The following is a 27,625-nucleotide window of genomic DNA, read 5'->3' as shown; positions in this document are numbered from 1 at the left end:
ATTGCCTGCTCAGTGACCAGAAGTGGAACTGGGGGGGCGGGAGGGGGGGGGGGAGTACTGAAAATCAGGAACACGGGAAAACATGAGCACACAATCAATGTGGGAACTCGGAGATAAATATAAACTTTAAAAGATACATGGAGACTAAAATATTTAGGAGTGTCGTGGGGCCTCATCCACCCTCCACCCATCCATCCATCCAAATCTGACTGAGCTGAGCCAGGGGCAGGGAGACACAGAAATGGAGATGGAACTCTCAAAGCAGGAACTGGAGGTGGGAATAGCCGTAGATGTGACTCTGTAAGGGCTCCCCCAACGCTGAAGTAGAGGAATGGGGCACGCCGGAGAGATTCATGGAGTGGATGAACCTGCAGCACCAACACACAGGTGAGGGTGGACCCGAACCCTGCGCATCATAGAGATGCCAGGACCTCCGGGCTTCCTAGAGAGGCCAGGAAGTGGCTCTAGGAGGCCCGTTGGAAGGATTGGGAGCCGTCGAGATGGGCTGATACCCGGCACACTTGAGGTCTGCCCTCCCCGTTCTCGCTGTCGCGGCGCCTTCTGCCGTCGCTGTGAGTGGGCCGGGGTCGAGAGGGCCGCCCCTGCGCGGGGACCCTGCCGGCCGGCCGAGCTGGCGGGAGCGCCGCGGCTCCAACGCGCGCGGGGGCCGCCGAGGGCGACCCTGGCTGATCCTGGGTGGGTGGCCGCCCAGGGACCGAGCCCCTGGCAGGGGGTCCACAGCGCGGGGCGAGCAGCGCAGACCGGGAGGAGGGTGGGGGGCGGGAAACCCTCCCCTTTTCAGTTCTTTAAGATTCCAAAGGTCCGGGTCAGCGTGGCTTTCTAGAAAGTCTCAGAGACCTGAAACTCTGGATAGCCGCTGTTTTCTTTTTTTTTTCTTACTCTTCTTTCTTAACAGCAGCCCCAAAGTTCAGAGCTTTCAACAGGCCCTGTATCTAGCTAGACTTCACTCACATCTTTTCCTTTTCTTCTCACTTTTTTTGGGGGGGGAAAGATTACTCACTCCATGACAAATGATAGTGATTTCCCATGTAAGTGGCAGCATAAAGTTTCCATTTAACGTGGATGTATTTTTTGTGAAAAGGCAGAAGGTTTAAATAAAACATAATAGGTAAGTCATAGTGCCAGAGGTACCAGGAGTGACTGAAGTTGTGAAAAGTGCCAAAGCGAACACCACTGCGTTGCATTAGCCCAACCCACGTGGGAGGCCCACAGACCTGGCCTCAAGCCCTGGGAAGCTCAGCCACCTTAAAGGTGTCATTTGTGAGCTAGTTTCCTTTATTTTTATTTTTTTCTACCAGCTTTATAGAAATACTAGAGGTCCACTGCACGATATTCGTGCACAGGTAGGCTCCCTAGGGGCCTCTGGCCAGGGCCTGCATTCTGCGCCTCCCCCTGGTGGTCAACGCATGTCATAATGAGCAATTGAACTGGTCTGTTGAACTCATGAATTAGGCTTAAATAGATAGATAATTGGCATGTAACCTGTAATTTTAAGCTGAACATTGTGATGATATATATACATGCATATATTGTGAAATGATAACAAGGTTAATACCTGCATAACCTCCCATAATTAGAATTTTTGGTTGTGGTGAGAACATTAAAGATGTCTTTTGGCAATTTTAAATCATATAAAACAGTATTGTTAACTGTAGTCACCATTTTGAATATTAGATCCCCAGAACTTATTCTGTCTATATAATTGAAAGTTTGTACCCTTTGACCAACATCTCATCTCTCATCCTGACCCTCCACCCCCCAATCCTGGTAACCATTATTCTAGTGTTTCTATGAGTTCAACTTTTATATATGTAAGTGACACATAGTATTTGTCTTTCTCTGTCTTATTTCAACTAACATAATGCCATAAAGTTCTGTTGTGTTCTCTCAAATGGGAGGATTTCCTTTTTGTGGCTGAATAATATCCCATTGTATGTTTTTGTTTATCCATTCATCTATTGATAGACACTTAGGGACACTTAGGTTGTTCCCATGTCCAGACTATTGTGAATAATGCAGTGAATGTGGGAATATAGATACCTTTTTAAGATAGTGATTTCATTTACTTCAGATACATGTATGGGCAAGTTTCTTACCCTTCAAGCCTTTATCCTCAACTGAAAAGCTGAAGATCATACTAATAACTACCACAGAAGACTGTTCCTGAGGCTTCAATGGTAAATCTGTGTGTGTGTGTGTGTGTGTGTGTGTGTGTGTGTGTGTTAATCCTCACCCTAGGATATTTTTCTATTGATTTTTAGAGAGAGTGGAAGGGAGGGATAGAGACAGAAACATTGATGTGAGAGACACATCCATTGGTTGCCTCCCACATGCACTCCGACCAGGGCTGGGGATCAAACCTGCTACCAAGGTCTGTGCCCTTGGCCAGAATCAAACCCAGGACTTCAGTCTGTAGGCTGACGCTCTATTCACTGAGCCGTGATAAATCTTTAAAGCCTCTATCCTATAAAAAACAAGAACTGTAGCTATTGTTGTTGTTCGTTTCATTTCAGCAAAGAAGAAATAGGATCAGAGAGATTAGTGACCGCGAGTCACACAGGGAATTGGTGGGAGAGCCAAGTCTACAACCTAGGTTTTCTAATTTTCAACCTGCATCCCCATTACCTCTGTCTCATGGGAGGGAATGGGGCACCTCTTCCCTCCCCCTCCAGGAAATGGAGGGGCTCCTATGAGGTTGCAGAGTATGTCAACTGTGAAAGCCTCCACAGGACTCAAGTCAGTAAATTCGGAATTAACAAATTAGTATTCATCATTAGGAGAAATAATTCCTAGAAAGGGCTTAATACAATGCCTGACACACAGTCTATGCTTAATAAATGGCAGTGGGTATTCCTTGGATATGTAATTCAAGTAATCCAGACATCCTGAGCTAGAGAGGGAAGTACAAGGGTAGTACTCTGCAGATCTGACAGAAAGGGGCATTTGGAAGGGTCGCAGAGCACTTGTTCCATTTGGATTTATTGGGCCTGTGATCGGCCAAAAACCCCTTGTCCCTGCAAATACTTCTGTAGAAATGGCCTGTGCCCACATGGAGATTGGGAATCAGATGGGGAAAATTGTAAAATTATGTCATTACTTTTGTCAGAAGCATTATGAAGAATTGCAAGAATCTTGTGAAACAAATAATTGAGAAAAAGGAGTTTGAGCGGATGGCTTGACACGGAGATTTGATACACGTAAACTGATAAGAATTAGCTGCCTCGACACCTTCGGTTATATTCAAAACAGTGTGTGCAAATACCCCTATTTTTTATGAGTATATCGACTTTTCACTTGATGTTGTGTCCTTAGTTAATTTCCTCTCAACTGTGTTTGGCCCTTTTTGTTTTACACCTCAAATCTCTTTGACCTGCATCAGGGTTACTCTCCTTATTGATCTCTAACGACTTCTTCTTTAGTGCTTCGGCTGCTTTATATTAAATACAAATAATTTTCAGTTCAGGCATGGAATTTGAACAGCACCATTTCTAAGCCCTCTAGCCTCAGTGTATTTTCCTGCTCTCAATACAGTAAGAACACTTTCCTTTTGCCTCTAATCAGTACGTAGGCAATCATTTAAAACACATCATCAGCCCTGACCAGATAGTTCAGTTGGTAAGCAGATCATCCCAACACGCCAAGACCGTGGGTTTGATCCCAGGTCAGGTCACATATAAGAAACAACCAATGAATGCGTAAATAAGTAGGACAACAAATAGCTCTCTCCCTCTCCTTTCCTCTCTAAAATAAAATATTTAAAAAATAAAACATCATCGTAGGGTTAAACTACCTGACAATATTTTTATCTTCCTTAAAATAAATTCAGTACATTTTTATTGTTAAGAAAGCAGTCTTCAATTCTCTCTGTTCCGTACTCTAGTGGCACCTAGATTTGTATATTGCATCATAATACCAGAGGGTTAGTAACATCATCTTGAACTCAAGGAATAAAGGAACTGTGTGTATAATCTAAGGTTCTTATTACTGATCCTTAGTATTTAATTAGGTCTTTGTAAATCTAAAGCACTCGTAGTCATTTTTATGAGTTTCTTCTCCTAACTTTCCTGTGAGATGTCAACTTTATTACCCTCATTTTATCTTCACATTATCAGGAGGTCAGGCAGGCTTTAAATTTCTTTTTTTTTTCCTCTTTGTAATTAAGATTCCTTTTTCTTGATCATGTATTTAACTTTAACTTGTATCTGCTGAAATGACTGCTCCGGTCAGATGTGACCCTCCCCCGCCACCCAGAGGAAAGCAATTACTGAACACAGCCACGTTTGGAAGAGCCTTAAAGCAATTGTGATTATCAACGCCAATGAGTACCCAGCCCCTAGGAGGAATTAGATGGAAATGAATTAATGAAACAGAATCCATAAAGTATATAAAAATCAGGCAGCTGATGGGAGAAAAACTGTATATATTTACCCCTTTTGGTTAGCTTATGGGAATTACTTGTGGCTTTCTGCAAAATGTGTTTGCTGCCGTTTTTCTGTGCTTACTGATGTAGCCAGCCAGCAAGGGAGAAAGTGGCTCCTGGGTGCACCATTAAAGCTGGTAATCTAAAATCTAGGGAGGTTTTACTGACCTGATGGATAGGCTTCTTTTCATTGTCCTTTGTCCTGCTAACGCATCATCCTTCCTTACTCCTTGCAACCTTTCTCTTCTGACCCTCCTGATCAGGTTAGTTATACAAATTCTTGCCTCAGATCATGCTGGGATTAGTTGAAAGGTAATGAGGAGTAGCATGAATAGATCTGGCAGTAATGAGGAGTAGCATGAATAGATGAAGCATTAATAACTTGAACTTGTACATCCCCAGCGTGATTAATGTGCACATGAGCCATGATTGACCCACTGTGGTCTTGTGACTGGCCTGGAATGTGCCGTTTTAAAAACAAAGAATAACTAGAGATTAAGAAGAATTCCTGTTGGAATTTTTTTAATTGGACTCTTTGGGGCCTTATCCATTTTTGGAATCCCTTACAGTGGAATTCCTGTGGAGAGATTAAGAATATCTTAAACGTTGTTATCTTGCATCCTTTTAATCAAAACTCAATTAACTAGGCGGCATTTCTAAAAACCTGTGTGTGCTTTTTCTTAGATTTGCAAAGACCTAATTAAATGTTAAAGTGGTCACACTTTCCTCAAACTTCACCTGGGCACTGCCTGCTCCTGCCTCATTCAGTTGCTTGCCAGCCCTCATCCTCAGTTCAGTTGAACACATGCATTTGTCCTCACAATAACCTTCTAGCCCAGTGGTTCCAACTTTTCTAATGCTGCGACCCTTTAATACAGTTCTCATGTTGTGGTGACCCCCAACCATAAAATTATTTTCGTTGCTACTTCATAACTGTAATCTTGCTACTGTTATGAATTGTAATGTAAATATCTGTGTTTTCCAATAGTCTTAGGCAACCTTGCTAGCGGTTCTCAACCCACTGCTGCTGTAGAGCCTAAGATCAACTGTAATTTTGCTACTGTTAATGAATCATAATGTCAATATCTGTGTTTTCCCGATGGTCTTAGGCTCTACAACAGTAGGATCGCCTAAGACCATCGGGAAAACACAGATATTTACATTACAATTCATAACAATAGCAAAATTACAGTTATGAAGTAGCAATGAAAAAATTTTATGGTTGAGGGTCACCACAACATGAGGAACTGTATTAAAGGGTCGCGGCATTAGAAAGGTTGAGAACCACTGCTCTAGCCCAAGCATGCCAAACTCAAAGGCTAACACGGACCTAGTAAACAAGGTTTAAGTTTATGTGGGCTGCAAAAACACAAAAGCTTCAATTTTCATAGAAAGGTAGGTTTATTTCAATAGAAACATGCTGAATACAAGGGGCTGAAATAAATGAGTAATTGTTAACATAGAACAATAGAACATTTTAATAAAAATTAATATCTTAATAAATTAATTAAGTTAATTGAACATTAACTTACCAGAGGCTGAATAACTGCACAAATTAATAAGCATAACACATAAACCTATTTTGTTCTCCAAAGCAAAGTATTTCCTGTTGTACACACCAAACAAGTCAGTCCAAGATTAATGACATGGCAATCAAATGCTAAAATATTTGCTGCTAGTATTAGTGGAGAGAAATTCTGTAAGGGAAATGAATGCAACATCATTATAGTAATTAGTAATTAGTGAGCGTGGTAGATCGTTATTAATAGCTAGAGTCCCAGTGCATGGATTCGTTCACCGGTGGGATCCCTCAGCCTGACCTGCACCCTCTCGCAATCCAGGACCCCTCAGGGGATGTTGGGCTGCCAGGATCAGGCTGAAACCCGCAGTTCCGACATCCCTCTGAGGGATGTAGTAGTGCACAAAGTGGTGGCCGGGGAGGAGCCCAAGCCCAGGCTGGGCGCTGTGTCATTTCTTCTCATCCCGGCCCCGGCCCTGGCCCTGCTGTGCCTGCTACCACCATCTGGTAGTGCTACTGCAAAAGCAGGAGGGGCTCACGCCACCGCAGCTGTGCTCCTCGGCTGTGAGCCTGGCCTCTGGTGCCCCTGGGTCAGCTGAGTGTTACTCCTGCTGTAGGAGCGCACTGACCATCACAGGGTAACTCCTGCATTGAGCATCATAGCAACCAGTTGTTCAGTCACTTAGGGTTATATATATATATATATATATATATATATATATATATATATATATATATATATATATATATCAGAGGCCCAGTGCACAAAATTTGTGTGCGGGGTGGGGGTGGGAGGGTGGGGGTGGGGGGAGGGCACGTGTCCTTCAGCCCAGCCTGCACCCTCTCTAATCTGGGGATCCCTCTAGGGATGTCTGACTGCCTGGTGGGATCGGGCCTAAACGGGCAGTTGGACATCCCTCTTACAATCCAGGACTGCTGGCTCCCAACCACTTGCCTGCCTGATTGCCCCTAACCGCTTCTGCCTGCCAGCCTGATCACTCCCTAATCACTCCCCTGCCAGTTTGATTGACGTCTAACTGCTCCCCTGCTGGCCCGATTGCCCCTAACTGCCCTCCCCTGCTGGCCTGGTAACCCTCAACTGCCATCCCCTGCAGGCTGGTTGCCCTAACCATCTTCCCCTACAGGCCTGGTCTCCCACAACTGCCTTTCTATGCTGGCCTGGTTGCCCTTAACTTCTCTCCTTTGCTAGCCTGGTTGCCCCTAACTACCCTCCCCTTTGGCATGGTCACCCCTAACTGTCCTCCCCTGCTGGCCTGGTCGCCCCTAACTACTCTCTCCTGCAGGCCTAGTTACTCCCAACTGTCCTCCTCTGCTGGCCCAGTCACCCCTAACTGCCCTTGGTTGCCAGCCTGGTCCCTCCCAACTACCCTCCCCTGCAGGCCTGGTCACCCCTAACTGCCCTTCATGCAGGCCTGGTCACCCCCAATCGTCCTCCTCTGCTGGCCTGATTGCCCCTAACTGGCCTCCCTTGCCATTCTGGTCACCCCTAACTTCCCCCCCTGTTGGCCTGGTCCTCCCCTGTAGGTCATCTTGTGGTGGCCATCTCTGACCACATGGAGGTGGCCATCTTGTGTTTTGGAGTGATGGTCAATTTGCATATTACTCTTTTATTAGATAGGATGGACTAGAGGCCCGATGCATGAAATTTGTGCATGGATAGGGTCCATAGGCCTGGCCAATGATCAGGGTTGATCTGTGGGGCAATTGGCGGGGTGATCGGGATCCCTGCTGGCACCTTCCTTGGCCAGCCTGGCATTGCCCACTTGCTGGCCCATGGCCAGCTCCACCCCCCAATTGCCCCAGCAGGGTGTTCAAGAGGTGTTTGGGGGGCGGCCCGCTCACTGGCTGGCCCCACGCCCTGCCCTGCCACTGCTGCCAGTAGCCTCCCTCTGCAGGGCTGTCATTATTTCTTCAAATAGGTTCTCAATATCTTGCTCTCTCTCTTCTTCTGGCACCCCACAATGCAAATGTTGTATGCTTAAAGTTGTCCCAGAGGCTCCTTACACTATCTTCATATTTTTGGATTATTTTTTTCTGCTCTTCTCATTGGATATCTTTTGCTTCCTCATATTTCAAATTATTAATTTGATTCTGGGAATCCTCTACTGTTGAATCCTTATTCTTTATTTCAGTTAGCATATGCTTAATTTCTGACTGGTCCTTTTCCATGTCTTTGGCATTCTCACTAAGATACTTTAAAGTCTCACTAAGTCCCTTGAAGCTCTCATGGAGATCCTTGAGTAACCTTATAACCATGATTTTGAACTGTATCCATTAGTTTTCTTTCTTCATTTCTTTCATTTGTGACATGTTTTGTGGGTTTTTTTTCCTCTGCATTTTGGCTGATTCCCTCTATTTGGGTCTATGTATTGGGTTGAGGTGCTATGTCTTCTGGAATTGGTAGTGTGGTCTTGTGGTATGTGTCCTGTAGGGCCCAATGGCTCAACCTCACCAGTCACCCGAGCTGGGCACTCTAGGTGTGCCCCATTGTGGGCTGTGTGCAAATCTTATTGTAATTGAGACTTGATTGCTGTAGGTGTCGCTGGAAGAATTGACCTCCAGGAAAACAGCTGTGAGGACCAGCTGTGATTATAGCGGGAGATCTGCTGTGCAGGAAAAACCCCTATGAAGTAGGACGTGCTTCAGTAGGGCTTTGGTGCTCACTGAGTCTGCCCCTTGAGTGTCTCACTTGTTGATGTGTAGAGTTGTAATCTGATATGGTCTGAAGCTGTCCACCAGGTGCACTGGCTTTTAGGTCTCCAGAGAGGTGCCAAGTCAGCCACTGCCTGGGGCCACCCAGCAGGAGCAACAGAGAGATCTGTATATTACTCCTTTTTGTCTTGGGTTTGAAGTGCCCAGGTGAGGCCCAGCTGTGAAGTAAGGCAGGCTGGTTCTTGGGCCTTTTATTGATAGGTTTGGGGCATGCTGTAGCTTGTTTGAGAGATTTAGTAAAGTCTGAAGTCTGAGCCAGGACAGGCCATTCATATGGAAAATCTACTGTAAACAGATTGGGTAGGGCTGCAAATTGGATGGGGTGGGGTCTCTGGGAACCACTAGGGTGGAGCAAACTGTGTGCTCCAGTTTGATGGGGCCTCAGATATGGTTGCCAGTCATCCCTGGGATAAGGGAGGTCTTGGCATAGGAACAGTGACCCCTGTGAGCACCTCCTTGTAGAGAGCCACCCCCAAATTCCTGCCCCAATACCAGGCAAACCAGTTCCTCCCCATTTCTGTCTTCGTCCCCCAATGCTTCCTGCTTCCTGGCACTGGAACTCAGTGGAAGTGAGTCCGAGTAAGTTCATGCCCAGCCCGTTAAGAAGGACACCTGGGTTTCTGACAGCCTCTGTGTCCCTTAGCCACAATCCCCACTGAATTTTACAGCCTGAATTTATGGGGACTTCCCTACCCAGCTCTGGGACCCTGGATGCGTGAGAGGGGAGTCTGGTGTGAGGCTGAGACCCCTTGCTTTTCACTGAGGCCTCCACAGAGACAATCTTTCTCCTGATTAAAAAAATGGCCCGCACGAGTGCCAGACCAGCCCATTCTGTGCCTCCACTCTTCCTACCATTCTCAATGTGCTTTCTTCTTTACTTCTGTAGTGGTACGACTTCCATTCGATCAGCTTTCATGTTGTTCTGAATGATGGTTGTTCGGTAATTTAGTTGTAATTTTGATGTGGTTGTGGGAGGTCCCAAGTGCTATGTTTACCTACACTGCCATATTGGTTCCTCCAAGGTCTGTTTTCCTAAATTGGATGTTTTTCATGGTTTAAAATCATCCACAAACTCAACAAATATTTGTTGAACATTTACCATGATCTACATTCTGGTGGGGACACACTAAAGAAAAAGGCCAATGGTCTGTGTTCTCATGGAACTTACATTATATTGGAAGGAGATGAATAATTAAAAATACAAACAAGCCAAAACTGGTTTGGCTCAGTGGATAGAGCATCAGCCTTCTGACTGAAGGGTCCCAAGTTCGATTCCAGTCGGGGGCATGTGCCTTGGTTGTGGGCACATCCCAGGTTGGAGTTGTGCAGGAGGCGGCTGATTGACGTCTCTCTCTCATCGATGTTTCCTACTCTCTATCCCTCTCCCTTCCTCTCTGTAAAAAATCAATAAAGTATATATTTTTTAAAAATACAAACAAGCCCTGGATAGTTTATCTCAGTGATTGGAATATTGACCTGGGCATTGAAGGGTCATCAGTTCAGGTCAAGGACATATACTTGGGTTGCACATTGGATCCCCTACCTGGTCCAGCCCATGTAAGAAGCAACCAATTGATGTTTCTCTTTCTCCCACTCCCTCTCCCTCTCCCACTTTATCCCTTCCTTCCCTTCTCTTTATCCTCTCCCTCCCCCTCCCTCCCTCCCTCTCTCTCTCTCTCTCTCTCTCTCTCTCTCTCCTCTTTCTCTCCTCTCTCTCTCACACTCCCTCGCTTTCACTCTCTCTAAAAATCAATGGGAAAAATATCCTCCTCAGGTGAGGATTAACAAGAAACAAGTAAATTATTTTAGATAGTGAAATGTGCCATGAAGGAAATAAACAGCATTTATGGTAAGGGAGGCTATTTTAGATGAGATGACCAGAGAAGCTGAGTGTGTAACATTTGAACAGACCTAAGTATTGAGAAAAATGCAGCTACGCCATGGCAGTGACACTGAGGTGAAACAGGAAGTGGGCCTCAAGGCACAACTGAGCTTGTCATCTTTATAGAAAGAAAAGGAAGTCCAGGTTGTTGGAGGGTGAAGTACTAATGGCGGAAGAGTGTGAAGTGAAGTTGGAGAGGGAGATTGCCACCAGTTCTTGCAGTGAAGGTAAGAAGTCTGGATTGAAAGGTCTGTGTACTGTGTTTTGAATCAGCATCTGTAACAAAGTCATGTGGCTATGTTATATACTAAAATTGACTATGTTTAGTTTTATGGCTACTCCAAATCCAAAAGAGAGTGTTCTGCATTGAAAAAATAGAATCCTAAGGCCATTGTTAAGTGGATTAAAGGAATGCCAGCACATCCATTTTTTTTTTTTTTCTTCCCCATGACTTTTCTTGTAAGCACAGCTGTGGCAATTGCTTAATCAAACCTTTGGAATCTATCAGCCATCCTCCATACCATTTTGCTCAGTTTTTCTAATATCTCTCATTCCTCTCTTCTGCATACCCTCAAGCCATTGAAACAATCACTTGCTGAAACTTGTCTTCTGCTGTCATAACAACTGAGTTCTGCATGAATGATCTGATAACTTTCCTGGCAATCTAATCCACTCAGTACACTTATTCAGAAGAACCTATGCTTTTGAGAGACCTAATTATGATATGTGGGAGTATAATAGAATAATCAAATCTCCAAACTCTAGAGCTTAAAGAAAAGGAAATGTAAGAAATTACATCATAGAGCTTCCATATTAAGCCAGACATTTTGCTGGGCATTTTTTATGCACTATCCCATTCAGTTTTCATAAGCCTGTGAGCTTATTATCAGCTCCACTTTTTAAGTGGAGCAACAGGCTCAGAGGGATAAACTTGTCCAAGTGGTAGGGTTCTTAGTTATTTGCAGTCTCCTGCCTAATCACATCTCTCAGTGTAACACTGGGATATTATAACCCACCCTACCATTATTTTGACATGATTTCTGTAAATGCTGACTCAAATACATAGTTTGTAGATAAATAGCATGTATAAGAATCCTAGGAACTGCCCTAGCCAGTTTTGCTTGGTGAGTAGAGCATCAACCTTCGAAATGAAGGGTTGCAGGTTCAATTCAGGTCAAAGGCATATATCTTGGTTGCAGGCTCCATCCCTGGCCCTGATTGGGACATATGTGGGAGGCACGTTGTTGTTAATCTCTCACTTCCATGTTTCTTTCTGTGTGTCTCTCTTCCTGCCTTCCACTCTCTCTAAAAATCAATTTTAAAAAAATATCCTCTTCTGAGGATTAGCAACAACAAAAAAACAAATTCTAGGAACTAACTTCAGAAGATACCTTTGCGTCATCCCAGTTGCAGGACATTTGTTGACCTTCCAACGTAGAACCAGGATGACACAAACCATGATGTGTATTAGACAGTCACTTAACCAGTTTCAAGATCCTATCTGAATAGATTTTGCTGGCCTACATGGTCAACTCCTCCCCCCCCCTTTTTTTTTTTTCTCTGCTTTCCCTCTCCTTATAAAAACCTCTGTCTGCACAGAGATGTTGAGATGGACTTTGTGACAATAGTCCTCCATCTCCTCAGGTGACCAGCCTTTGAATAAAACCTCTTCAGCATCTGTCTAACAAGTCTGATTTTTTACCAGCAGGCAGCCAAACTTGGGTTCCAGTGTCTCTAATTACTTGAGTGAGTATGTGTGTATTCCCATTGCATCTGAGGTCCTTCATGCCTCATGCCTATTCCATCTCTTCTTAAGTAGGAAGAGTTGAGTCACCCACTTTTTGCTTATTGTCTTGTTCTTGTCAGAATGGGGCCTTGAAGCCATGAGAAGATATTACAGGTATTTTTAATAAGCTATAATTTATATAATAATTATTATTTTAGCATAGATGAGAAGGGAGGGAGAAGTAAGACCCCAATAGGCCTTGAGCAAATGCATACTGATAGATCTCTGGGCTGGGGAATGTGTTTTGCTATATGAAGGAAATTTTTGCCCCTTATTTAAAAATTTACATATATATATATATATATATATATTTATATATATTTTATTTTTTATTATTTTTTTAATAAATCTTTATTGTTCAGATTATTACAAATATTTCTCTTCCCCTCCCCCCAATTGCTCCCCTCCACCCGGTTCCCACCCCACCCTCTGCCCTTTCTCCACCTTCCATTGTCCTCATCCATAGGTGCACAGTTTTTATTCAGTCCCTTCCCACACCTCCCACTCCCCTTTTCCCCCCCGAGAATCTTCAGTCCACTCCCCTTCCATACCTCTGATTTTATTATATTCACCAGTTAATATTGTTCATCAGATTTTTTAATTCCCTTGGGTTTTAGTTTCACTTGTTGATAGTTACGTATTTGTTTTTTATAATTTTTATCTTTATCTTCTTCCTCTTCCTAAAGAACCCCCTTCAGCAATTCATATAATTCTGGTTTAGGGGGTGATGAACTCATTTAGCTTTTTTTTGTATTTGTGAAGCTCTTTATCTGGCCTTTGATTCTGAGTGATAGCTTTGCTGGCTAGAGTATTTTTGGCTGTAGATTCTTGCTATTCATCACCTTGAATATTTCTTGCTGCTCCCATCTGGCCTGCATGGTTTCTTTTGAGAAATCAGCTGACAATCATATGGGTGCTCCTTTATAGGTAACTTTTTCTTGCAGCTTTTAATATTCTCTCTTTGTCTTTTGCTCTTGGAATTTTAATTATGATATGTCTTAGTGTGGTCCTCTTTGGATTCCTTTTGTTTGGGGTTCTGTGTGCTTCCTGGACTTGTAAGTCTATTTCTTTCACCACGTGGGGGAAGATTTCTGTCACTATTTCTTCCAATATTCTTTCGGTATCTTGCTCTCTCTCTCCTTCTGGCACCCGCATAATTCTGATGTTGGTTTGCTTGAAATTGTCCCAGAGGTTTCTTACACTATCCTCAACTTCCTGGATTCTCTTATCTTCTTGCTTCTGCGGAGGAGTATCCTCTGGCTCTTTGTGTTCCAAATCTTTGTCTTGATTCTTGTGATCTTCCAGTCTGTTTTTAGGACTCTGTGTAATATTTTTTATTTCAGACAATATTTTCTTTATTTCTAGTTTATCCCTTTTTATTTCTAGTTGATCCCTTTTCATATCCTCATAGGTCTCATTTATTTTATCGGTCTTTTTATGAAAATTCTTGAAAAGCCTTATAACTGTAGTGTTGAACTCAATGTCTATTCTTTTCTATTTCTCCATCTCCTTCCTTTGTGTCCTGCCTCTTCTCTGCATTTTAGTTGTTTCCCTGATTTGATGGAATAGTTTTGTGTGCTAGTGTTCTGGTAGAGCCCTGTAGCACAGCCTTTCTAGTTACCTGAGGTGGACAGTCTTGGTATAGCTCTTTGTAGGCTGTGTATGCAGTCTTGTTGTTAAGCCTTGCTTGTTGTTGGTATCACTGGGAAGCGTTGATCTCCAAGCCAATTGGTTGTGAGGATCAGCAGTGTCTCAGCTAGGAGGGCTTCTGTACCGCTTGGATGGGGGGGGAGTCTCAGGGTGGCGCAGACAAGCTTTGGTGAGTCCCGCAAGCTTGGTTGCAGGCGCATGCACCTCTTTGGTATAGGCACAGGCAAGCTTTGGATTTGTCCCTCCCAGAAGAGTCCTATTTGTGGCGAACAAGAAAGCCAGCCTCCGGAAGGGCTTCTGTGTCCGTTTGGATGGGATGGATTCTCGGGGAGGTGCTGACAAGCTTTGGTTTCTCGTCGGCCCTTCCCTGAGTCCCACAGTAATGGGCACTGGCTTCACACACCTCCAAGAGATCTCTGCCCACTGCCTGACAGTCTGGCCTCTCCCTGACTAGGGCCGTCTATCAGAGCAATAGGGTGGTTCTGTTTTCCTCCTGAACAAGAAAGCCAGCCGCATATTAGCTGTCCGCCCTCTCTGTGTGCCTGGAGTAAGCCAGTAGCGAACTCAGCCAGCCCTCTCCTCGCTCCGCGAGTAAGCCAGCAGCGAACTCGGGTGGCCGCCTTTTCTCAAGCACAGATCTCCGCACCTTTACAGGTCACCTTGCAAAAGCTACAGAGAAATCTTCAGAAGGCTGCTATTTGTACTGGGCTAGGAAGTGCCCAGGTAAGACCCAGCTATGAAGTAGGGCATGCCGGTGCTAGAGCCGTGTTTTGGGCCTTTTATTGATAGGTTTGGTTCATACTGACACCAGCTGTAGCTTGTTTGAGATTTTAGGAAGTCAAAAGCCTGAGCCAAGATAGGCCATTCATATGGAAAAGCTTCTGCAATCAGCTTAGGTGGGGCAGGGTCTCAGGGAATCACCAGGGTGGAGCAAACAGTGTGAGCCACTCTGATGGAATCTCAGATAAGCCTCTGTCAGTTATCTCTGTGGCAGGGGAGGTCCCAACACTGGAACAATTACCTCTGCATCTGTGAGAAAGCTGTCCCTGAGTTCCTGCCCCTTGCCAGACAATATACTGTGTTTCCCCGAAAATAAGTCATCCTCCGAAAATAAGACCTAGCGCATGGAAAGATAAGGCATCCCCTGAAAATAAGACTTATCGCAACTTTGGGAGAAAAAATTAATATAAGACACTGTCTTATTTTCAGGGAAACAGGGTAGGTCCTCCCTATATATGTCTGGGTCCCTCAAAGCTGCCCAGCATAGGAGCTCAGAGGAATGGAGTCCAAGTAAGTTCATGCTCCGGCCCTTTAGAAGAAACACCTTGGTCTCTAGCAGCCTCCGTGTTACTCAGTTACTCAGTTACTAGTTATGGGAACAGCTCTTAGTTATGGGAACTTCTCTTCCCAGCTATGGAACCATGGGCTGGAGGTCTGGTGTGAGGCTGGGACCTCTGCAGAGATGATCTTCCTCCTGATGAAAAAAACGGCTATGTGGGTGTCTGACCAGCTCGTTTTGCAGCTCTGCGCCCCCCACCCCCCCTACTAGTCTCAATGTCCTTTCTTCTTTACTTCTCTAGTGGTAGGACTTCCATTCAGCCAGCTTTTGGGTGGCTCTAAATGATGGTTCTTCTGTAATTCAGTTGTAATTTTGATGTGGTTGTGGGAGGTTGCAATACTAGCATTTACCTACACCACTATCTTGATTCTTTCCAAGTATGCTATTTCATTTTTATTTTATTTTATTATTTTATTTTATTTTTTAAGCCTCAACTGGATAGTTTTATATTGATATTTTTAGAGAGAGTGTAAGAGACAGAGAAAGAAAGAAATATCAATGTGAGAGAAATACATTGATTGGTTGCCTCCTGCATGCACCCCAACCAAGGCCTGGGCTCAGGAGGAGCCTGCAACCAGATTACATGCCCTCAACCAGAATGGAGCTCAGGACCTTTCAGTCCGCAGGCTGATGCTTTATCCACTGAGCCAACCAGCTAGGGCCATGTGTGCTATCTCTATATATAAAAACCTAAGCCACCTTTATGACCAGTCAATAGAATGACCGGTTGACCAATCACTATGATGTGCCCTGACCACCAGGGAGCAGATGCTCAACTCAGGAGCTTCCCCCTGGTGGTCAGTGCACTTCATAGCTAACCTCCTATGGCCAACCAAACTCCGTGGTCCCTCCCACCTGCCGGCCAACCTCCCAGCCCATGATCAGCCTGATCAGGACTGGGGGAGACAGACCCTGATTGGCCCTGATCATCAGCCAGGTCGAGGAACCCCACCTGTGAACGAACTCATGCACTGGGCCTCACGTTTTAAATAAAAGATGTTAGAAATTGGCTTTAAACTTCTTTTGTGTGTAGGGGGTTGTTTTTGTTTTGAATCCTCACCTAAGGATATTTTTTTCCATTGAATTTTTTGGAAAGAATGGAAGGGAGGGAGAGAGACACAGAGAGAGAAACATTGATGTGAGAGAGACATACCAATTGTTTGCCTCATGCATGTGCCCCAACTAGGACCAGGAACTGAACCTGCAGTTGAATTATGTGTCCTAGACCAGAATTGAATCTAAGGCACTTCAGTCTGCAGGCAAATGCTCTAACCACTTGCTTTTTCTGGTACATGGGAGAAAATGGTTCTCCCTGCCAAATTTGAATGAGTTCTTTCCAAAAAGGCTCTAATTTTTTCCCAATGATTAAGAATAATGCCTTACATTTGGAAAAGTGTTGCAGTTTCCAAAGCACTCCCAGGAAATTATGTTATTGAACCTTCACATTGACCTTGTCAGGCAGACAGGGAAGATGTTTCTGTCCTTATATTGCATAGGAAGAAATTTGAAGCACAAGGAATGAAGGGAGGAGGAATTGGCTAACTTCACACAGCCTTAACTAGAACCTAGGTCTTAGCTTTTCTTTCTACTAGAGCATACTGCCTTTTTGTTTTTATTAGCCCCAAATTAGGGACAATCGTATTTGCATTTGGATCAGTAACAGTGTTGCATACTTCTTTCTTATAGGTCCAGTTTTCGTTTTATTGCCACATATGGACTCCCAAAAATCTCCGAAGGAAACTGTCCTCATTACAGGAGGAGGTGGCTATTTTGGTTTCCGGTCAGTGCATCTGTAAAATATGTCTATGAATTATTTTACTGGTGGTTGCTGATAAAAAGTATAGCTCTCAGCTCTGACATTAATACAGTATATATTTTTACTTCTTTGTATAGTGTTAAGCCAGGAATGAACTATTTTGCCCTCTACTCAGATACTAAAATTGAGAGATACAGATATATTCCGTGTTAAGAAAAATTTACATATGTTCCTCCTTCCCCCCCCCACCCCATTAACCCATTGTAGCCCACCCTCGCCTCTTGCCCCAGGCCTCCACCACCCTATTGTCTGTGTCCATGGATTATGCCTATATGCGTACAAGTTCTTTGGCTAATCTCTTCCCACCCACCCACCCACCTCTGCCTTCCCTCTGAAATGCCACACTCTGTTCTATGCTTCTGTGTCTCTGGATCTATTTTGTTCTCAGTTTATTTTGTTCAATAGATTCTACATATGAGTGAGATCATGTGATTCTTGTCTTTCTCTGACTGACTTATTTCATTTAGCATAATATTCTCTAGGTTCCTTCATCCTGTCTCAAAGGTTAAGAGATCCTTCTTTGTCACTGCTGCATAGTATTATTCCATAGTGTAAATGTACCACAGCTTTTTTATCCACTTATGTAGTGATGGGTGCTTGGGTTATTTCCAGATCTTAGCTATTATAATTGTGCTGCTATGAACATAGGGGTGCATACATTCTTTCTAATTGGTGTTTCAGGTCTCCTAGGACATATTCCTAGAAGTGGGATCACTGGGTCAAATGGCAGTTCCATATTTAATTTTTTGAGGAAACTCCATACTGTTTTCCATAATGGTTGTACCAGTCTGCATCCCACCAACAGTGTGTACTAGGGTTCCCTTTTCTCCACATTCTCACCAGCATTGTCCTTTGTTTATTTGCTGATGGAAGCCACTCTGACAGATATGAGATGATACTTGTCATTTTAATTTGCATCTCTTTGGTGATCAGTGACTGAGCATTTTTTCATATCTCTCTTGGCCATCTGTATGTCTGCTTTGGAGAAGTGTCTATTTAGTCACTTTGCCCATTTTTTAAATTGAATTGTTTGCTTTCCTTTTGTTAAGTTTATGAATTCCTTATATATTTTGGGATATTAACCCTTTATTAGTTGTATCATTGCCAGATATGTTCTTCTATGCAATGGGCTCCTTTTTGTTTTGTTGATGGTTTATTTTGCTGTTCAGAAGCTTTTTATTTTCATGTTGTTCCATTTGTTTATTTTCTCCTTAGTTTCCTTTGCCCTAGGATATGTATCTATAACCATATTGAAATGAGAGATGTCTGAGATTTTTCTGCCTATGGTTTCTTCTATAATTTTTATGGTTTCATGACTTATATTTAAGTCTTTTATCCATTTTGAGTTTATTCTTGTGTATAGTGTAAGTTGGTTGTCATTTTTTTGGGTGTATCTGTCCAATTTTCCCAACACCATTTATTGAAGAGATTGTCTTGACTCCATTGTATACTCTTGCCTCCTTTCTAAAATATTGAGTGTAATGCCTTGGGTCAATTTCTGGGTTCTCTGTTCTGTTCCATTGATTTATATGCCTATTTATGCACTAGGCTGTTTAGATTACAGTGGTTTTGTAGTATAAGTTGATATCTGGTAATATTATCCCTCCAACTTTGTTCTTTCTCAAGATTGCTGTGGCTATTTGGGTCTTTTTTTGGTTCCATATAAATTTTTGGAGTATTTGTTCTAGATCTGTGAAATGTGCTGTTGGTAGTTTAATAGGGATTGCATTGAATCTGTAGATTGCTTTGACTAGTATGAATATTTTATTGATGTTAATTCTACCAGTCCATAAACACAGCATATTCTTCCTTTGTTTATATCTTTTTCTATCTCTTTTTTCAACGTCTTATAGTTTTCTGAGTACAATTCTTTTAAGTTTGTTCCTGAGTATCTTAATTTTTGTTGTTGTGATGGTAAATGGGATTATTGTCTGTGTAGTTTCTCTTTCTGATAATTCATTATTGGTGTATTAAAATGCCATTGATTTTTTGGGTGTTGATTTTGTATCTTGTTACATTGCCAAATTCATTTATTAAATCTAGTAGTGTTTTAGTAGAGTCTTTATCATGTCACCTAATAATGAGAGTTTTACTTCCTCCTCTTGAATTCGGATGCCTTTTATTTCTTCTTCTTGCCTGATTGTTGTGGTTAGGATTTCCATTACTATGTTGAATAAGAGTGGTGAAAGTGGACATCCATGTCTTTTCCTCTTCTTATGGGAAATGGTTTTACTTTTTGCCCATTGAGTATGATATTGGTTGTAGGTTTGTCATATATGGCCTTTATTATGTTGAGGTGTGATACCTCTATTCCCATTTTGCTAAGAGTTTTTATCAAAAATGAGTGTTGGATTTAGTTGAATGCTTTTTCTGTGTCTATTGATATGATCATGTGATTTTTATCTTTCAGATTATTTATGTGATGTATCACATTTATTGATTTGCAAATATTATACCAGCTTTGCATCCCTGAAATAAATCCCATTTGGTCATGGTATATGATCTTTTTAATAAATTGCTGGATCTGGTTTGCTTAGATTTTGTTGAGGATTTTAGCATCTATGTTTATCAGGGATATTTGCCTGTGATTTTCTTTGCAGTGTATTTGTCTGGTTTTGGAATTGGGATAATGCTGGACTCATAAAAAGAGCTTGAAAGTGTTCTTGGATTTTTTGAAATAGTTTGAGGAGTATAGGTGTTAGTTCTGCTTTGGATGTTAGATAAAACTCCCATGTGAAACCATTAGGATCTGGGCTTTTGTTTGCTGGGAGTTTTTTAATAACTGCTTCTATTTCATCAGTTGTTATTGGCCTATTCAGGTTTTCTATTCTTTCTGATTCAGTTTTTGAAGATAGAATTTTTCTAGGAATTTGTCCATTTCATTCACATTGTCCAGCTTGTTGGCATATAGTGGTTCATAGTATTTTCTTATGATCCTTTGCCTTTCTGTGGTGTCAATTGTTAGTTATCCACTGCTGTTTCTGATTTTATTTATTTGGATCCTCTCTTTTTGTTTCTTGATGAGTCTGGCTAACAGTTCATCAGTTTTGTTTATCTTTTCAAAGAACCAGCTCTTGGTTTCATTCATCTTTTATATTATTTTTTGTGTGTCTATGTCATTTATTTATGCTCTAATCATTATTATTTTATTGTTGTTTTCTTTCTAATTCTTTAAGTTGTAGGGTTAAATAGTCTATTATTAACTATTCTTATTTTTTAGGATTTACCTCTCAGGACTGCTTTCATTGTGACCCATAGATTTTGTTTTGTTGTGTGTTCATTTTTATTTATTTTCAGTAAGTTTTTTATTTCTTTCTTGATCTCATTGGTAACCCATTCATTGTTTAATAACATGCTATTTAGCTTCCTTGTGTTTTTGAGTGTTCTTACTGTAGTTGATTTCTAATTTTATTCCATTGTGATCTGAGAAGATGTTTGATATGATTTCAATCTTCTTGAACTTGCAGAGACTTGTTTTGTGTCCTAATATATGGCCTGTCCCATGAGCACTTAAGAAGAATGTATATATTCTGCATCTTTGGGGTGAAATGTTCTCTAAATGTCAATTAAACCCATTGATCCAGTGTGCCATTTAAAATAAATGTTTCCTTGTTCATTTTTTTTTGTCTGGAGGATCTATCTAGTTAAGTCAGTGGGGTGTTAAAGTCCCCTACTATCTCTGTATTTCTGTAGATTTCTCCTTTAAAGTCCTGTTGGAAGTTCTTTATATAAAATAACATATATGCATGCAATATAAGTGCTTCTATATTGGATGCATATTTGTTTACCAGGGTTATACCCTTGTTGGATCAATCCCTTTAGTATTATGTAGTGACCTTTACTGCCTCTTGTGATGGCCTTCATATTGAAGTCTATTGTGTCATATATGAGTATTGCTACCCCAACTTTTCTTTTTTTTTTTTTCGTTTCCATTTGCATGGAAAATTTTTTTCTTTCCTTCACTCTTTTCCTGTATGAGTCTTTTGTTCTGAGGTGAGTCTCTTGTAGACAGCATATAATTGGGTCATGTTGTCGTATTTATTCAACTATCCTATTTTTTATTGGAGCCTTTAATCCATTTACATTTAAAGTTATTATTGATAAGTACTTATTTATTGTCATTTTAACTATTTATGCCTATGTTTCTGTCTATTTCTTCTTCTCATTACAGCAGTCTCTTTAGCATTTCTTGCAGTGCTGGTTTAGCAGTAATAAAATCTTTTAGCCTTTTTTTGGGGGGGAGCAGGGCGAGGAGGGCGGGTCTAGGAAGCTATTTATTTTACCATTTATTTTGAATAATAGCCTTGCTGGATATAGTAATCTTGGTTTAAGATCCTTGCTTTTCATTACCTTGAATGATTCATGCTATTTCTTTCTGGCCTGTAGAATTCTGATAAAAAATCATTTGGTAGCCTTATGGGAGCTCCTTTTAGGTAACAAATTGCTTTTCTCTTGCTGTCTTTACGATTCTCTCTTTGTCTTTAATTTTTGGCATTTTAATTATGATTTGTTTGGGCATGGGCATTTTTGGGTTCTTATAGTTTGGGACTTTCTGTGCTTCCTGAACTTGTGTGACTTTTTGCTTCACCAGGTTAGGGAAGTTTCCTACCATTATTTCTTTAAAGATGTTATCTATCCCTTGTTCCCTTTCTTCCCTTTCTGGCATATCTATTATGTGAATATTGTTACATTTCATGTTGTCCCACAGCACCCTTAAGCCATCCTTCTGGTGTTTTTTGTTTGTTTGTTTTGTTTTGTTGTTTGTTTTTTAGTTGTTTTTTTCTTTTTTGTTCTCTGGTCGAGTGATTTTTTTTCTACCCAGTCTTCTAATTCACTGACCTGATCCTTGGCTTCCCTTACTATGCTGTGTATTCCTTCCACTGTGTTCTTTATTAGTGCTATGTCATTCTTCATAGTTACTGTATCTTTTCTCATGCTCTTAAGCATCTTTATCATCATTATTCTCAACTCTATGTCTTAGAAATTTCTTATCTCCATTTCATTTAGCTCTTTCTCTGGATAATTCTCTCATTCTTTCATTTGGGGTTTGTTCTTTTGTCTCCCCATTTGGGCTTCCTGTTTGAGTTTGTGTCTGTGTATTAGTTAGATTTACTATGACTTTCAATCTCTAATGCAGGACAATGTTAGATGCTGTTTGTGACTGGCTCCGACTACCCTGTTTGGAGGTATCATTAATCCACAGCTTTTGCCTCTCTCTGCTGGGGCTGGGTCCCTTTGGGAAGGACAAAGATGTGCATCAGAGTCTGCCTTTCTTATCCCTGGGCCTAGGATTAGGTCAGGCAAATACTCAGAGCCTCCAGAGACCCACCTCTGCCTGCAATCCCATTCACCCTGTCTTAACTAGCTGTAGGCTATCGAAATAAAGTGGAGTGAAAGGTCTTCCAATAGGGTGGGGTAACTGCCTTCCCCCCAGGTGAAAATCACCTGGACAACAAAGGTCCACCAGGAAAAGATGTCCTTTACAGTGTGTTGGGATAACTCAGCACAGGAAACTAGGGTGGCTGCCCTCCAAGCTCCAACCTCAGAGCCCCTAGTCCTGGTTTCTGCCCTTTAAGAGGATGCCTGCATTTCAAGCAACCCAGCTACTTTTCACATCCAGATGTTACGTGGGCATCTTTCTCAGTTCTGGTGCTCTAGCTTGGGGAGCCCAACTTGGTGTTTAGACCCCAGAATTCTGAGTGGGAATCCCCCCACAGCTGAGATATTTGCCCCTTCCCCTTGGAATTTCAGCTTCTATCTGTGGGAACTTGCTTAGCTCTTTCATGCCTCTGCACTTCCTATCAGTCTCTATGAGGTCTCCACTTTCTGTCCTTGCTTATAAGGTTCTGTCCAGCTAGTCTCCAGTTGGTTTTTCAGAGTGTTTTTTTTTTCTTTCTGTATTTTAGTTGTATCTCCAGTTTGGGAGAGTGTCAATGTGGCTTCCACTTACTATGCTGCCAGTTTGGAATCCTCTAAGCACTATCATCCACATATTGTCCATTTTTTCAAGAAAATACTTTTATAAAACCATTAAATTGTGAAAGGGAGATATTCACATTACTAAACAATTTTAAATAATAGCAATTCTTTCCTAGTTGGTACTTCTCAGTGGTTGAGTGTCGACTCATGCATCAAGAGGTGGCTGGTTCCGCCAAAACCGGTTTGGCTCAGTGGATAGAGCGTCAACCTGCAGACTGAAAGGTCCCGGGTTCGATTCCAGTCAAGGGCATGTGCCTTGGTTGTGGGCACATCCCCAGTAGGGGGTGTGCAAGAGGCAACTTATCGATGATTCTCTCTCATCGATGTTTCTAACTCTCTATCCCTCTCTCTTCCTCTCTGTAAAAAGTCAATAAAATATATTAAAAAAAAAAAAAAAAAAAAAAAAGAGGTGGCTGGTTCCATTGCTAGTCAGGGCACATACCTGGGTTTCAAGCTTGATCCCCAGTAGAGGGCACACAGGCAGCTGATCAATGTTTTTCTTTCATCAATGTTTCTATCTCTCTTTTCATTCGTCCTCTCGCTCTAAATGTAAATTTTAAAAAATTAATAATAGCAATTGTTTCAGTTATTATTCATAAATATTCCCAAGAATGGATGGTAGATCCTAGAACATGGGATGGGGGGATGGGAGGGATGTAGCATGTAGATGCCACCATATCATTATAATTTAAGTAGATGTGCGTATTCTCATTTTTAAAATATTTGCATAAGACTTGCCCCAGTGAACATGTAAGGTGTAGGATTCAGGTTGAGTCAAGAAGTCTTGGTAAATTATTTTACACACTTTTCCTAGGCATAGCTTAATAAGTGATTTGATCTAATTTTTACTCTTTATTATTTCAGCCTGGGCTGTGCTCTGAACAAGAAGGGAGTCCATGTGATTCTATTAGATATCAGCAGCCCTACTCAGACCATTCCAGAAGGAATCAAGTTTATACACGGAGACATCCGCCACCTCTCTGATATAGAGAAAGCCTTCCAGGATGTGGACATAACTTGTGTGTTCCATATTGCCTCTTATGGTATGTCAGGGCGGGAGCAACTAAATCGAAAGCTGATCGAAGAAGTCAATGTCAGGGGCACAGAAAACATCCTCCAGGCTTGCTGGAGGAGAGGGGTGCCAAGTTTAGTTTACACTAGCACTTTCAATGTTGTGTTTGGAGGTCAAGTTATCAAAAATGGAGATGAATCTCTCCCTTATGTTCCTCTTCACCTCCATCCTGATCACTATTCTCGGACCAAATCTATTGCAGAAAAGAAGGTGCTAGAAGCCAATGGTACATCCCTGGAAAACAGCAATGGTGTCTTAAGAACTTGTGCTCTGAGGTCAGCTGGCATTTATGGGCCTGGAGAACAAAGGCATCTTCCTAGAGTAGTGAGCTATATTGAGAGGGGTCTGTTCAAGTTTGTGTTCGGGGATCCCAAGAGCCTGGTTGAATTTGTCCATGTGGATAACTTGGTGCAGGCTCACATTCTGGCCTCAGAGGCCCTGAAAGCTAACAAGGGCTACATTGCCTCTGGAAAGCCCTACTTCATCTCAGATGGCATACCCATAAACAACTTTGAGTTCTTCCGGCCTTTGGTTGAGGGCCTGGGCTACTCATTCCCATCCATTCGCCTACCCATGAAGCTCATCTACTGTTTTGCTTTCCTAACAGAGATGGCTTACTTTGTTTTAGGTCAGCTCTACAACTTCCAGCCCTTCCTCACCCGCACAGAAGTTAATAAAACTAGCATCACACATTACTTTAGCCTAGAGAAGGCCAAAAAGGAGCTAGGTTATGAGCCTCAGCCATTTGACCTCCAGGAAATAGTAGAATGGTTTAAAGCCCGTGGTCATGGCAGAAGTCCTGGGAATCGTGACTCTGAGAGTCTTATTTGGGTTGGGGTGTTGGTCTTACTCTTGGTTGTAGCAGCTTCTATGTTGCTTTCCTTTGTGGGTTTGTCACTGTGAAGGATGAGTTAAAAATAAGGAGCTGACCACACTTGCTGAGATGCTTTCAAAGGAGGATTCTTAAATATAGATGGATCAGTATAGATATCTGGTGTCAAATTTTGGTTCTTCAAATTGCTACTTAAGAATAGATTATTGGATTAAGTCTTAATTTCTTCCCTCCTTGTACTAATCCTGATGGGAGAAAAAAGAAGCAGATAAACTTGGAAAATTGGTTGTGTGTGTGTGTGTGTGTGTGTGTGTGTGTGTGTGTCCCTTCCCTCTTTAGATAGATGCAGTAGTAGTCATTTTGGAGCCATGGAGCTAAACTTATTTAGATTATAAATGCCTTACCTGAATTTGTCAGAAGCCAAAATTGTACTTATTTTCATTCCATACACTCTGATTCTACTTTAAAGGAACTAAAACGCACGCTGATACAGGAATGACAAACTGCTAACAGGCTTAAGATGTATGAAAAACACCAAATTAGGCCAGATCCCTAAAGACCAACACTCTGGGGAGATGGTGGGTGTTTGTAGGGAAGGCATTAGCTATTCATATCATATGTTTTGGGAATTAGTCTTTGCCTGTTGTGACATAAGCACATTACAGCTGTGTGACTATGTGCTAATGTTTGATGTTTAAACTAATAGACTTTTATCTCACCTCCTAAGATTCTTTTGAGGATTAAATTAGTCATAGGATATAAAGTTCCACTCAACAAAATTAAGCCATTATTTTTAATAGTGTTACTATACATTCCTTATGAGGGTTTTCTTACTCAGGGTATTCTGTTGAAAAGGTGTTGTTGCTACTAACCTTTCTGGAATGCACTCAGAGTCTGTACAAATGTGTTTGAACTCTGAGAACAGCTTGAAGTTTAGGAAGCAGCTAAAAATCTGATGATTAAGGAAGATGAGTAAGCTAATGATGCCATTTATAATAAAAAAGAAAGGATAACTAATAGATTGGTTTTCTTATTGGGAAGAATTTTTAGTTCTCTGAAGGCAATTTCCAATGAGGAATGTTTTAAACAATGGCGGCATTGTCTAGCCACCCATGGGGACTTCATTGGAAGATACTAAAGTTGTACCATGGCATAGGAGCCAAAGTAGAAAGATAGAGAGTCTTACCTATTTCATAGTTCAAGCTACAGAAAAAACAGTATTAAAATATTAGAAAACAGATTTCTGTGGAAAATAATGTTAGAGTTGTCCTGAGAGTATCTGTAGAAGAAGAATGCTAGATAAACAGTTCCTGGTGAATGCTGCCTGGATGTTTTGGATAAAGTGTTCAACCTCATACCAGAAGGCCTGCAATTATAAATATTTTATGTGGTCTTAACCAAGTAACTGAAGCCTCTTATGTCTTAGTTTTCTCATTTGGTAAATGGGAATGATGTATGATCATTTATAATCAAGTTTATAACCATCTTTCTATAAACCCACCTATCTACCTCATAGGGTTTGTTGTGAGCATAAAATAAGATGTGGTAAAAATACTTTTAGTACATCAATTGCAACATAACTGTGGTAGCAAAGGTTGTTTTTGGTAAAATATTTTTGGAGTTTTCTGAGATGCTTTTGCTTTTTAGTCCAATGGTAATGTGCATGAGCGCCTAGGTATATCTATATCTCTAGGTGCTATGAAGCAGGTTGCCCTTCACAGTCTTAACAGTCTAGTAATGACATGGTGTGAACATATGAGAAGGTCACTGGGAGACCAGATAAGCACAGTAAACCATTTGTTCATTGCCATTGAGAGGTATCACAGACTTTCAAAGCATGTTTTTAAATGAAATCTTTCAAAAGATTGATAGATATTTCTCAGTTTGCTCAAGCCAAGTATATGGAGCATAATGGAGTTTCGCTTGTTTTTAAAATGTTTTTGTTTTGTTCCCACACTCAATAAATCTAAATGAAATTCAGAATTGATATGTGGACTTTATTGTCATCCAGGTATGAGACATTTGGCCTTTTCACATATTTGACATAGTTATCTACTCTATCCTTGAAACATAGTTTATTTACTTTCCACAAACTCACACTCTTCTGGTCTTTCTCCTTGTATTAATGATCTAGTGCTACATAATAAATTATCCTAAGACATCCTATCTAATAAAAGAGTAATATGCAAATTGACATACCTCCACTACACCCACAAGCCACACCCACCAGCCAATCAGGAGAAGGTATGCAAATTAACCCAACCAAGATGGCTGCAGCCACGGAGAGAGCAGAAGGCTTGGGTTTTCTCAGCAATGAAGGAAGCTAAGCTTTCTGCACACCCTGGCAAGCCCAGGCCTCCACTCAAGGCTTCAAAGTTTCAATTATAGAAGAAAAATAAATCCCAACAAAAATGGCTGCAGCCACGGTGGTGGAGAGAGCAGGAGGCATGAGTTGCCCCCAGTAATGGAGGAAGCCAAGGTTCCTGGCTGACCTAAGCCTGCGCTCAAGGCTACAAAGTTTCAATCATAGAAAATAAATAAGTCCCATATACCAGGGCCTCCACTTGGGTTGCTGG

The 27,625-nt window shown here is 41.7% G+C and overlaps 2 protein-coding genes across 7 annotated transcripts in view; one reads left to right on the top strand and one right to left on the bottom strand.

Moving 5' to 3' along the window:
* The window catches only part of HSD17B2 (hydroxysteroid 17-beta dehydrogenase 2), a 78,952-nt gene extending 74,256 nt beyond the window's left edge, over nt 1-4,696 (bottom strand). The window contains exon 1 of the mRNA XM_084905601.1: nt 4,610-4,696. The gene's annotated coding sequence lies outside the window, so the exon portion shown is untranslated. The remainder of the gene's footprint in view (nt 1-4,609) is intronic.
* SDR42E1 (short chain dehydrogenase/reductase family 42E, member 1) lies at nt 445-27,026 on the top strand. Of its 6 annotated transcripts, none has more exons than XM_084905588.1 (5): nt 476-526; nt 2,093-2,198; nt 10,702-10,802; nt 17,037-17,130; nt 24,010-27,026. In XM_084905588.1, exons 3-5 carry the CDS (start codon nt 10,742-10,744, stop codon nt 25,118-25,120), a joined length of 1,266 nt encoding a protein of 421 aa, XP_084761714.1. In that variant the 5' UTR covers nt 476-526; nt 2,093-2,198; nt 10,702-10,741; the 3' UTR covers nt 25,121-27,026. The 6 variants fall into 6 exon arrangements, with proteins under 6 accessions (XP_084761717.1, XP_084761714.1, XP_084761713.1 ...); XM_084905587.1 differs by having other exon boundaries at nt 517-696; XM_084905591.1 differs by lacking the exon at nt 10,702-10,802 and having other exon boundaries at nt 445-526.
* The last annotated feature ends 599 nt before the right edge of the window (nt 27,027-27,625 follow it).

The sequence above is a fragment of the Pipistrellus hanaki genome, assembly GCF_964339955.1.
Source record: "Pipistrellus hanaki genome assembly, chromosome: 15".
Classification (NCBI taxonomy): Eukaryota; Metazoa; Chordata; class Mammalia; order Chiroptera; family Vespertilionidae; genus Pipistrellus; species Pipistrellus hanaki.
Note: the sequence above shows the minus strand (reverse complement) of the source record. Positions and strands in the feature narration are given on the sequence as shown.

What these genes read in the sequence shown, in the direction of transcription:
- SDR42E1 (XM_084905588.1), top strand. Translation starts at nt 10,742, where the DNA reads ATGGCGGAAGAGTGTGAAGTGAAGTTGGAGAGGGAGATTGCCACCAGT. An exon ending in CACCAGTTCTTGCAGTGAAG is followed by an intron (nt 10,803 to 17,036) that starts GTAAGAAGTCTG and finishes TCTTTCTTATAG; the next exon opens with GTCCAGTTTTCGTTTTATTG. An exon ending in GGTGGCTATTTTGGTTTCCG is followed by an intron (nt 17,131 to 24,009) that starts GTCAGTGCATCT and finishes TTATTATTTCAG; the next exon opens with CCTGGGCTGTGCTCTGAACA.